At 41.4% G+C, this 12073-nt stretch overlaps 1 protein-coding gene across 1 annotated transcript; it reads right to left on the bottom strand.

Moving 5' to 3' along the window:
* Positions 1-4814: 4814 nt before the first annotated feature.
* Positions 4815-11630, bottom strand: LOC142142681 (transcription cofactor HES-6-like). Its single transcript, XM_075200533.1, has 4 exons — positions 11289-11630; positions 9447-9542; positions 7214-7292; positions 4815-6319 (listed from the first exon to the last, which is right to left on the bottom strand). Exons 1-4 carry the CDS (start codon positions 11343-11345, stop codon positions 6012-6014), a joined length of 540 nt encoding a protein of 179 aa, XP_075056634.1. The 5' UTR covers positions 11346-11630; the 3' UTR covers positions 4815-6011.
* Positions 11631-12073: the final 443 nt, after the last annotated feature.

The raw sequence follows: 12073 nt of genomic DNA, 5'->3' as shown, positions 1-12073 counted from the left end.
CTGTGGAGGCGTGTATTTATAAAGTTGAAGTATCGCGAGAACCGAGCCCCGAGATCCGACGATGTCACGATGACGTTCGGCCTCGATTTGGATTCGGAACGGGCGGGAGAGTACCGAGCTGCTCAGCTCGGTACTCGGATACCCAAAGTTCGGGTGGGTTCGGTTCTCGGAGAACTGGACCCGCCCATCTCTAATTTTCATACACTTTCAAACATAGACTGCAGCAGTTCTAGTGATAAGAAGACCATTGTAATGCCTGGGCATAAGACCAAAAAATCCACCTCTTATGTGTGGAATTATTTTTACCCAAATCCTGACAACAGTTGTCTAGCCATTTGTAGTGTTTGTAAAACTACAGTCAGTAGAGGTAGGGACTTCAACCATCTAGGATCTTCATCCATGTTACGGCATTTGAAGCGAGTTCATGGAAAGCTCTTAGGAAAATCAGAAACTAAAAAAATAACAACAAGCAGTCCAGCATCAATTACCTCCCTTCTCTCAGCTAGATCCCAGCACCTGCAATCTACACCCCCAACACCTTCATCATAAATATCCTCACAAGTAATCGAAGTTAGTCCTGCATCCAAGTTACTAATGGGAGATGACTCCACCCCTAACCAGGACTCCTCAGAAGAATCCTTGTGCATTAGGCCCACTGCTGCTGCTCCTACTGCTGGGGGTGGATCTTCAACCCAGAAACAGACCAAGCAGAAAACTACTAGTAGTTTACAACAAATGACTGTTAAACAATCCTTAGCAAGATCTGCGTCCAATATCCACTATTAATGCAGCTGGTGTTAGACAATTACTTGAGGTCTTGTGTCTCCGTTACCAAATTCCATCACAACATCATTTTACTAGAAAAGCTATTCCTCACCTCTACCAGAAGGTTCATTAAAATGTAAATACCCGCTGTACACTTAACCACAGATATGTTTTCAAGAGGAACTGGGCAAACTAAAGATTATATGACTGTGACAGCCCACTGGGTTGGTGATTCGCTTTCACCAGCAGGAACAGCAGCAACATGTACCCAAGTACATCACATTTTTCTGAGGCTACTCTGTGTATCATATGCTTCATTAAGAGGCATATTATTATTATTATTATTATTATTATTGTAGATTTGTAAGGCACCACAGTGCTCCACAGCGCCGTACAGTAGGGAAGACAAGGACATACATAAAACAAGACATACGTAAAACAAACACAGACAAGGCAGACAAAATGAATGGAGACATGAAAACAAAGAGTATGGAGGACATGGCTTATCCTCCTTGGACTCTCCTGAGGATATGTGATTTCTGATAACGCCACCAATATTGTTAGAGCATTACAGTGGGGGGAATTCACATTTCCTGTTTTACTCACACAATCAACTTGGTGGTACAGAATTTTTTAAAAAATGACAATGACATGCAGGAGATGCTGTCTGTGTCCCAAAATATTTAGGGTCATTTTCGGGATTGTGCAACAGCACGTAGGAGACTGCAGCAGCTGCAAGAAGAATAAATTTGAGGGGGAATGTACTTTAGTCCAGCGAAGTAGTCACCTGTGAAGAGAGTGCAGACACTGTTAGCTTGGTCAAGTTATTCCCCTTTTAGGATAACCCCACCCTTTCAAGCACCTGCTATAGCCTATAAATTGATTGCGCAGCTTCCACTTCTGTATTTGTCTGAGAGGCATGTTGGTGTCAGTAGCTGAGAGGGGGTACTGGCACTGAATTGCTGTTTGGAGGCTTCTGGGCTACCTCTTTGGTAAGTTAACTCTCAATTTAAAAAACATATGTATGGCCCAAATATATGGGACTCTCATTGTTTAGAGTTAGGACCATCCTATTAGCAAAAGCATCTTGGTGTGGCGGGTGTCTTTAACATACATTTGCAAATTTGTGCAACTAAGACTTTTGCATTTTTATCTACAGTAGAAATGGCAGGTCTTTTGCTGGCTATAGCAGTGTGCTGGGGAAAATTTTGTGTACTTAAAAAAACGGGACTGCTCAGTAATTATTTAGAGCTGTCTTTTTTTGTAGGAGGGCGGCCTAGCTCTTTTCACATGTTAGGTATGGCCCCAAGGATGCAAGCCACGCCCCCAATTGTATGGCCACACCTTCTTTGGCAGAGTGCCGTCGCTGCATGGGGCACTTAGCTTCAATTCTGCTCAATTTTGCTATGGGATATATGGTATGCTACAAAAAAATCCAATAGATTGTAAACTTGCGAGCAGGGCCTTCTCACCTCTTTGTCTGTTTTACCCAGTTTGTTTATTAGTTTACTATGTTTGTCCCCAATTTTAAAGCACTACGGAATATGTTGGCGCTATATAAATAAATGATGATGATGATAGTGCTATGAATTGTTTCATGGAGGGGGCCCCAAACCAGTATCTTGCCTAGGTCTAAATCCGGCTCTGCCTCTTTGTGTGTAAGCTATATAACACCGTACAATTTGACTACAAATTCAGAAGAAAAGACTGCCAGCCCAAGTATTTGTATTTCAACAATGAGTCTTGGCAATGGAGCACTCCTCTTTGTGTGTAACCTATATTACACCGTACACTTTGACTGCAAATTCGGAAGACAAGCCTGCTAGCCCTAGTATTTGTATTTCAGCAATGACAATTAGCAATTTTGCAATGGAGCTCTCTTCTTTGTGTGTCACCTATATAACACAGTAGAATGTGACTGCAGAATTACACCAAGCCTGCCAGCACTAGTATTTGTATTTCAGCAATGACAATTAGCAATGGAGCAATGGAGCTCGCCTCTTTGTGTGTTACCTATATGACACAGTAGAACGTGACTGCAGAATTACACCAAGCCTGCCAGCACTAGTATTTGTATTTTTCAGCAATGAGAATTAGCATTGGAGCAATGGAGTTCTCCTCTTTGTGTGTTACCTATATAACACAGTAGAATGTGACTGCCGAATTACACCAAACCTGCCACCACTAGTATTTGTATTTCAGCAATGACAATTAGCAATGGAGCTCTCCTGAATGTCACTGAAGACTTTGTTGAACACTGCTACCCCCTCCTCTTTCAATTATATCTATGTTGCTGCTCAACTGCTCTGTGCTACCCTTTCTGGGTCCCTCTGTGAAATGGCGCTAGATCGCCGTGGAGGGCGATACTTATAGATTTCATAACTCGCGAGAGCCGAGATCGGACGTTGTAACGATGATGTTTTGCCTCGTTTTTGATTCCGAAAAAGCGCAAAAGTGCCAAGCCGACTCTCTAATAAAAATGATCAGCCATTTGTTTGTATTTTTGTCTTCAATGGTCAATAAAATAACATACCTTTACCTTTCAACTGTCCCCATTCCATCAGGGTAGTCCTGATTTTAGGGGACTATCCTGATCTGCTACGAGCTTGTCCCGGCATGAGGGGACACATGCTGTGTGAACCAGTTAGTGGTGCACTCTTTATATAAGGGAAGATTGGAGGGATATGTAGGTGGCTAGATGGAAATGCAAGCTATGCCCTCCATGGTGCTGATCACGACCACACACTACTGGCCACACCCACACACCACTGGCCACACCTCTGGTGGGACGGCACTTCTCACAATAGGCCCTTTATTATTTTCAGCCCCAGGCCTATGTGGCTCTTAATCTGGCACTGGTTTTAACACTACAATTTGGAGTTGAACTAGGACACCCCCCCCCCCTATCAACTCTACATCTGGCTGCACATTTTAAGTTTGCCCCCTCTCTATATAAAAAATTGCACCTCCCTTTATTTTTTACTTTGTTCCTAACTCTATATGAGACCCAATATGTTTTATGTTCTGGTGTGCATCATTAAATGATAACTACTATACTTGTTAGTGGTAATCTGTAGAGGGAGTATGGTTGGTAACATTTACATATTAGTTTAAATAAAAACTTGCTTCAAAATTCAATAAACTTTATCGAACTGAATATAATTCATGACAGTAAGGGGAATGACTAACTTTGCTGCTTTAACTGGAAGAAACTTGCGAGATACAGGCAGAAACTGATGTTCCTTTCTGAACTTGGATATTCTGCAGTTATGCATCTGATTCTGTGCCCAAGAGCAAAAACAAGATTTTAGTTAGCTTGATAATTTATTCCTGGTTTAGCGATTGTTTACAGAGTCTTTTAGGATACACACATTAAAAGTTAGCACATGCTGTTTGACCTATATTAGGATCTAAAAGTCATCTGGGGTAGCAATATGCATCTGGTGCTCAAATAGCCACATTTGCAAAAATAAAATGAATTGTACTGACAGTTTCATCACTGTGTGGTCAGGAATGCTCTTGACATTAGTAGTGTACGTGGTATATGGACCATAGTCCAGTGTGACTCTGAATTAAAACATTAAACCATAGTTGCCTACGAATTTCTGGGAGTTACTCCCGGGAGAGCAGGCAATTCTCCCTGATCCTGGGCGACTGTGTAAACGAAACGGAGGGGGAGGAGCCTAATGACACCATGGACCCACCCGCGTGGCCCCGCCCCCTGTTTTTTATTGGTTCAGAGTAGTGATGTCCTTTTTGGGGGGGGGGGGCGGGGCTAATTACACAATTCTTCGAGCCCCATCCCCACACACCCACCTGCACCCGGACCTCTCGGGAATCATCTTGCCCATGTTGGCAAGTATGCATTAAACATATTCACCAGAGTTATTAAAACACAATGCAGAAGATCTCCCATCAGAATTCAAGCTGCAATATGGTTTCTGCAGTCAATGCTTGTTGTACAGTAATCTTTCTCAAATAGCACAAACTTCTTAAATTGCACCAAGTATAATTCCTCAACGTTCTATAATAAAAACTTACAATATCAGCAAAATCAATAATAGTTTATTTAGAGGCAGTAACCGCTCGTATTGACAAGATTCTACAAAAACATTTCTGTTCTCCATTTTTAGTAGATGAATATTTCATACAAACATATAAGGACAAAACACAGTTCAGTTCTATGTTCTTTTAATGATAATTCCACCAGTCCATGACATGGTCACTTTTTCTAGTTATTACACTAAGGGACAGATCAGTGATTGGACAACTCAAGAAAACAAAGGGTCACACTGAGGAAGGAAGGAGCGCACACTGCACTCCCTCCTCCTCCGTTATGCAGTGTCACCTGCCTGCGTCACTTGAGCCCACGTAACATGGAAGTCAGCTACCTGGGATCTGCCTTATTCTCTGCTAAAGCAATGCATTAGATTGGTAGTAGCCGACTTGGGGGCCACAGGTGAAGGCTTAGTGGGCCACCTGTTGCCCACTACTAGGATAGATGTATCAAGCCTAAAAATAAAAAGTGAAAGTATTTCCCTAGGCAACCAATCAGATTCTAGCTATTATTTGCTAGAATGTACTAGATAAATTATAGCTATAATCTGACTGGCTACTATGGACAACATCTCCACTTTTTCTCATTAGAAGGTTTGATAAATCTACTCCTAAGTCAGGGATGATATACTTTAGTGTTCCTCATATGTTACAGGAGATAAAGGTCAGACAATGATTTGAAGATGTTGCCTTTAGCAACCAATCAGATTCTAGCTATCATTCTCTAGCAGGTACTTATGGGTCTTATAAGCTATAGATGCAAAACCATTATACAGTTTGCTGTATATATTATTTTTTTATTCAGTAACAGAAAGGTGTAAATTAACTCATGTGAATGGAAATGTTACATGGAAAGATCTGTAATAAATAGTGGGGGAGAACAAGCCTTCTACAATGCAGGCTACAAACATAGGGCTCCAGCCAGAAGCACCTGGTCTTTAGTACACCTAATGGGGTGTGCACCACAACGTGTTAAACAAAGCATATCTATAAGATACATATATATATATATTGTATGGAAGACAATCTAGGGCCAACAGCAGGTTCACTCTCTGCTCCTATACTCAGTGTAGCTGCAGGGGACAACTGAAGAGTGGATAAGCTAAGGAGAGAGGAAAACAGATGAGTCTGCCTATGGCGTTACCCAGTCTGGACTATGAGGCCCCTTTCACTAAGGTGGCATTACATGGTTACCAGGGTCTCCACATCTGCAATGAGCCCATCAAGGGGCAGTGTTTCTTAATTTGTGGCTCTGTCTCAGGGTCAGCCTTCATAGCCGGTGAGGTTGTCCTCCCAGTACCCTCCTCACAAATGAAGGGCAGCTCAGGCTTTGCATCCTTGGCCTTGGGGAGAGACTTCAGCAGGTGATTGAGAAGACGAGCACCAAGGGCTTGGTCCATCCAGTCACAGTTGAGAAGCAGATTGTGGAGCTCGTGCATACACTGAATGTATCCTGTGCTGAATCTTTGCTGGATGTCCACACTTTGGGAAGTCTCACCTTTGGAAGAACATTACACAGGGTCAATAAAAGTGTTTATTGCCTTAAATTGGGATATACCAACATAAATGATTGTAATGAACTTGACTGTTTATCTGATTAGGTATACAATAGTCTGGTTTATGTTTGCCCACTGGGTTTGTATTTATGAAAAGGTGAAGTTGACACCTAAAATCCATCATAATTTTTAGATGTTACTGCACCATGAGATAACATTTTTACAAATGTGTCCAAAGTTTGAAAGGAAAGGAAGCACACACATCAAAAAGACATGTACTTTGTAAATCCACAGTACATTGTTCAGTGCATCAGAAATGCAGCATGTAAACAAAAGTACAATGGAAGTTCTGCACTCAGAGTTTGACAGCAGTATGGCTATGGCCAGGAGAACACAACTCCTCATTCTATTTATTTACACTGAATGATCGTATCTCATCTTATCCTCTTTAGAGTGCAGCGAACTTCTGGCCAGAACATCTTTGCACTACAACGGTTGTGGTGTAACCTTGTCCTATCGTAGGAGGCTGCTTTCATGTTTTTACTTATATTAGTCTGGTTTATCAAGTATTTGAATAGCCACACTACATTCTGATTGACTTTCTGATAAAGATATTTCATTAATAAGTTTATTCGTCATGTAACAGGACACATAATAATACATTAGGTATCTTACCAAAATCAAATTAATTGAGAGATGAGTTAATCACTAATTTATTGACTGTCAACAAAAAAAACTTTGTACAACAAGCTGATGTACCCAGAAACAAAGGGATATCTTATATTGTTGTGATCAAGCTGTCCTCACATATGTTAAATATATTCAGCTCTCTCTGATGACAAGAAGAAAAAGGGCTACAAAATAGTTGCTACTAATATAACTGGACAATCACTCACCTGTAGATCTATTTCTCTGAATATTCTCCAGATGCCTCACTGTCATCTCTAGGATGTCCGCTTTCTCCAGCTTAGACTGCTAAAAAGAGAACAGAGCACAGCCGTTGGGGTTGCATCCCATGTATTGCAGTACGGGCCTCATTTATGAGGTACAAAATAGATGAAATAAAATCCTCTTTAACACACCTCTTAATATTGATAGTTTTGCAGTCAGGACAGAGAATGGCGCATGCACAAGAAGGGGCCATGCTCACACTTTAATGGGACGTGGTCATGTTGGGCGTGTCCAACGAACTATATTTTTAGATTTGGGAAGAGTTCTACTAAGCAGTGTGTTTAGTCAATGTTACAGGAGGGCTCATTCAGGTCACTAACGTGATGTAAAGGGCGAACCCATTAATAGGGTATTCAGAATAAGTGTATAATAAGCTCTTATATTAACCAGCATTGATAATTGAAATGGTTTTATTGACACTGCAAATCACCTTGTTACACAGTTTTGAATTAGCTGAAAATAATTATATTGAATATTATGTTTTCACAGCTCCTTTATAGTGTATAGTAAATGCAAAGAAAAAAGTTTCAAAGCAGAAATCTCTATTGCTGATTTACACGCACACTGACTTTTATATAAGATTTTTAGGTCAGCATCTAAATTTACAGTATAACTGTAATCTTCATTAATTCAACCCCAAGGAACACTTGTTCATCAGATCTGCCACAATAGTACATAAAATGAGTATATAAGCAGTGAGTCACGTGAAATAGAATAGTTCTCTGCTTCCCAAGATGTAGCAGCCAATCACGTTGCTGCAGCTCTGACAACATGGATGGGAGAGACTCCCACAGTTAGGGTCATTTATGTAGGCAGTGCAAAGCAAACATTCTGCTTATAGCTTCTAGATCTACGTGCTTCACTGTAAAGCAAGGAAGTATTCACATATGTGCATAAATTTGCCCAATGGACTCTCCAAGGAGGTTGAACTTCATTGGAGCACCTAAGTACCTAAGTAATGCTTACCTATCCTATATCCCATTTGCCCAATTACCTATCTTATATCCCATTTGCCCAATTACGTATCCTATATCCCATTTGCCCAATTACCTATCCTATATCCCTTTGCCCAATTACGTATCCTATATCCCATTTGCCCAATTACCTATCCTATATCCCTTTGCCCAATTACGTATCCTATATCCCATTTGCCTAATTACCTATCTTATATCCCATTTGCCCAATTACGTATCCTATATCCCATTTGCCTAATTACCTATCCTATATCCCATGTTCAAAATTACCTATCCTATATCCAATTTGCCTAATTACCTATCCTATATCCCATTTACCCAATTACTTGTCCTATATTCCATTTGCCCAATTACGTATCCTATATCCCATTTGTCTAATTACCTATCCTATATCTCATTTGCCCAATTACCTATCCTATATCCCATTTGCCCTCTTCAATGTCTACCATTACCTTAGTATGACCATTGCTCTACTTGCTTAGTTTGTGTTGTGGTTGCCTTGTTGGGTTTTACCAGTCTGACTGATTAAAGCTCAGGCAGTGTTTGATGGAAATCTTTCTCTGTCACTATGCATCACTGCAATTTATGTGATTCTTTACTTTTAAAAAAGTGGGTAAATGGTAGCTGTGGAGCTCCTCCTTTAATTTTTGGACCACCCAGAATTTCCAGTCCTGCCTCAACCCCACCACCAGGGCCGCCAAGAAAAATTTTGGGTTCCGTTATGACAGCAACATCTTGGGCCCCTTCCATAGTCACCGTAGGGGGTGAGGCCACACCAGGTTGGTGACTTCTTCTACTAACAGGCAGGACTGGGCCACAGTACTTTGTACCTGCTGCCAACCCTCTTTGTGCCCCACAAAACAAAAAGTTCACACCATCTTTTCCCCTGCTCTATGAAATATGGAATTTAACCTACAGTGTGGAATGGCAAATAAAATCAGATCTCGAATATGTGGACAGAATATCACATATGAAAATGGCCTGTTCCATCGTAAAGTTTGATTTGTGCAATATTTTGCAGAGGCTTCTCTAGTCATTATATAGTATAGTACTTACAGTCAGTGCTTAACTATGTGACTTACTGCCCAGCCCTGTTTCTCCATTTACACATGAGCCTTGATAACTTTCAACTAACCGTGTGCAGTGTGAGTGCAGTATCTGTACATACAACATAGAACACAGTCATACACAGCAAGTCACTTACATCAAGGTGAAACACCCTTATCACAGTTTCTTTTAGCTGCTCCAGGTAGGAGTTGATTCTCTCTCTTCTCTTGCGTTCAATCAGCGGCTTTCTGAGCTAGGTAGAGAAAGAAGAAAAATGTTCATGTAATAATGCTATAAGGTAGTAGATACATTTAATATTTATCAGGAAATCTGGACATTTAACTGCTTAAATTGAAGCAAGCCCTTTAGGAAAAGGTGTGCGCAGAAATGCCTGGGATGTCTTCATATTGAAGCATTTTTTCTGACATACGTGCTGTTTTTGCATTGCACAAGAAAGTGTCTTGCTCTATATATATATGTAACTTCTGAGCCTTATTTTTGTAGAGTAAAAGGCAGAGGTGCAGAATAATTTTTTTAGAGGTGTTGTGCTCCTGAATTGCGCAAGTGCACCTAGACGCACGCCAAAGTGCATGGATTTATGAGCAAGATGGCGGCACTTGCTGAGGAGGGGAAGTTTGCACTGGCTGATGGGAGGTGTTGTGCAGAACTAAAGCATTACAGGCAAAGTACCGATGCACTTAGTATTGTGGAGAAGTGTAAGACCAGAATGTTATTTTTCAGAGCTCGATTACTGAAAAGCAATAAAGGAGAGGAGAGAGCACATCTTTCCTATGGAAAAGGGTGTACAGCCACTTCTGCTCTGCAGGATGACTTGGCGGAGGTTGGGGCTCATCCTATACTTTTAATGGAACACATTTTGCCCTTCCAGTTACACTTTTATGGAATAGTGCGTTTGTAAACCTTCATACACACAAAAGTGCTACAGGTAATAAAGCCAGTCCCTATATCCCAACATTCTTATGATTAATTAATTTAAGTCAAAATGAAAACTGATATTTTTCATTTAATGTAAGGGCTGGTAGGAGTTTGGAATTTTGATGCGACTGGGTGATGTGCTGTGACAGCGATGCCTACTGGGGAGGGTTATATAAAGGCACCATGTGCAGACAGCACCTCACGCTGTCACTGGCCCATTCACATGGCCAGGGAGCATGAGGAGCACTGAATATATGTCTGTCTATCTATCTATCTATCTATCTATCTATCTATCTATCTATCTATCTATCTATATCAGAAACAGATTTTAGCACCTAAAATACTTGGAGCTGTTTGCACATTTACATTTTCTTGCCTAATAATTAGCAGTGCATGTTTTCCATATCTTCTTACTGGAGCACAGGTGTGTTCATTCCTGACAGACACAATGTAAAGGATCCACAGGAGGTATGTCACTTGTGACCTGGAAAACATGCACTGTTAGGGCTCCCCGAGGACTGTATTTGGGAAGCCATAATCTAATGTATACAAGAGATGGAAATAAACTAAGAGATGGATGGTGTCACTGTGCTCACATATACACCTGTTGAAGTTTGACACCATTGTTTACAGCAAATAATCAATACTAGATGCAGCCCTGTCACTGATTGCATGGGTAAAAAGCATGGTTTGCCAAAGACTGCCATTATGTTTAACTTAAACATATTACTACAAGAGCGTAACATAGTTTGCTACAGATCATACTTGTGCAGCCAACTCTTAGCTTAGCAATGAGTTAACACAAGACAGTTCCAAGTACTGCCCACATTGCATACACTGCATGTTGTGATTCTGAAATACCCGGCTCAGCTCCATGTGTATGTACTAGTCCAGTTGGTAATTTAGCAGTGCCAGGTTGAGTTTGACATGTGCGAAGCTTTGCCAGAGCTGTATGTGTGTGAAGTGTGTCAAGTGGTGTGTAAGGTAATATATAATCTGATCAATGTTCCGTATGAGACGGTGCCATGTCAGGTGATAACCTGTCACAGAGGGCAGCTCTTACCTTTCTTTCTTGTTTCCCACTGGTTAGTTTCAAGGGGTCCTTAGGTGCTGTAGACATTGTAACCTGCTAATACTATCCAGCTTCCTCAAATGATACCAGTATGATCCCTTGCTTAGAAATGCCTCACCACAGGATGTTACTAAATCTCACTGCTTCTCTAACTCTCTGTCACTAACCTCTCACTCCCTGTGTTTCTGTTCTTATTCTGTCCCTTCAACAGTTTCCCGCTCTAGCATTATATACAGGCCCCCATTAGCATGTGAATAGCTCTCTCTTTTCCCCTCTCTATTCAAGGATCCCAGGCACAGATGTCCGGATCAGGGTCTTTTGTTATCATCACGCCATCCCCCAAAACACCCGTGTCACAATGTAACCTCCTCACTCACAGGAATGCAGTTCAAGTTCTATGTACAAAATGAGCAATTGATAATCGTTAATAAGTTTCCAGGCTCAATATATTTATAACAGTAAACATTTCCTCCACACTCACAACTTACTGCATGGCTGAGCAAGAAATTATATGAAGCTGGCCCCACTCCAAACTTCCCAACTGTCCCAATTAGGACAGGAGAGTCCAGAGGGGCTGTGTACAACAGTCCCACTTGGGGACATGTTTGTACCGTGGGTGGGAATGACGGGAGGTCCCTTCCATTCACAGCTGCTCTGCATAGCAGCACAGATGTGATCGGGTTCCGCACACCTGCTCGAGTGCAGGCTGCAGTGTTTGGAGGAGAAGGCAGGTTCCTAATGGGCAGCCAAGTGCTTCACTGCGCTAGGCAGTCTTC

The sequence above is a fragment of the Mixophyes fleayi genome, chromosome 3 (assembly GCF_038048845.1).
Source record: "Mixophyes fleayi isolate aMixFle1 chromosome 3, aMixFle1.hap1, whole genome shotgun sequence".
Classification (NCBI taxonomy): domain Eukaryota; kingdom Metazoa; phylum Chordata; class Amphibia; order Anura; family Limnodynastidae; genus Mixophyes; species Mixophyes fleayi.
The sequence above is the reverse complement of the archived record's forward strand: the minus strand, read 5'-3'. Positions and strand labels throughout refer to the sequence as shown.

What these genes read in the sequence shown, in the direction of transcription:
- LOC142142681 (XM_075200533.1), bottom strand. Translation starts at nt 11,345, where the DNA reads ATGTCTACAGCACCTAAGGACCCCTTGAAACTAACCAGTGGGAAACAA. An exon ending in TAAGGGTGTTTCACCTTGAT is followed by an intron (nt 7,293 to 9,446) that starts GTAAGTGACTTG and finishes TTCTCTTTTTAG; the next exon opens with CAGTCTAAGCTGGAGAAAGC. An exon ending in TCAGAGAAATAGATCTACAG is followed by an intron (nt 6,320 to 7,213) that starts GTGAGTGATTGT and finishes GTTCTTCCAAAG; the next exon opens with GTGAGACTTCCCAAAGTGTG.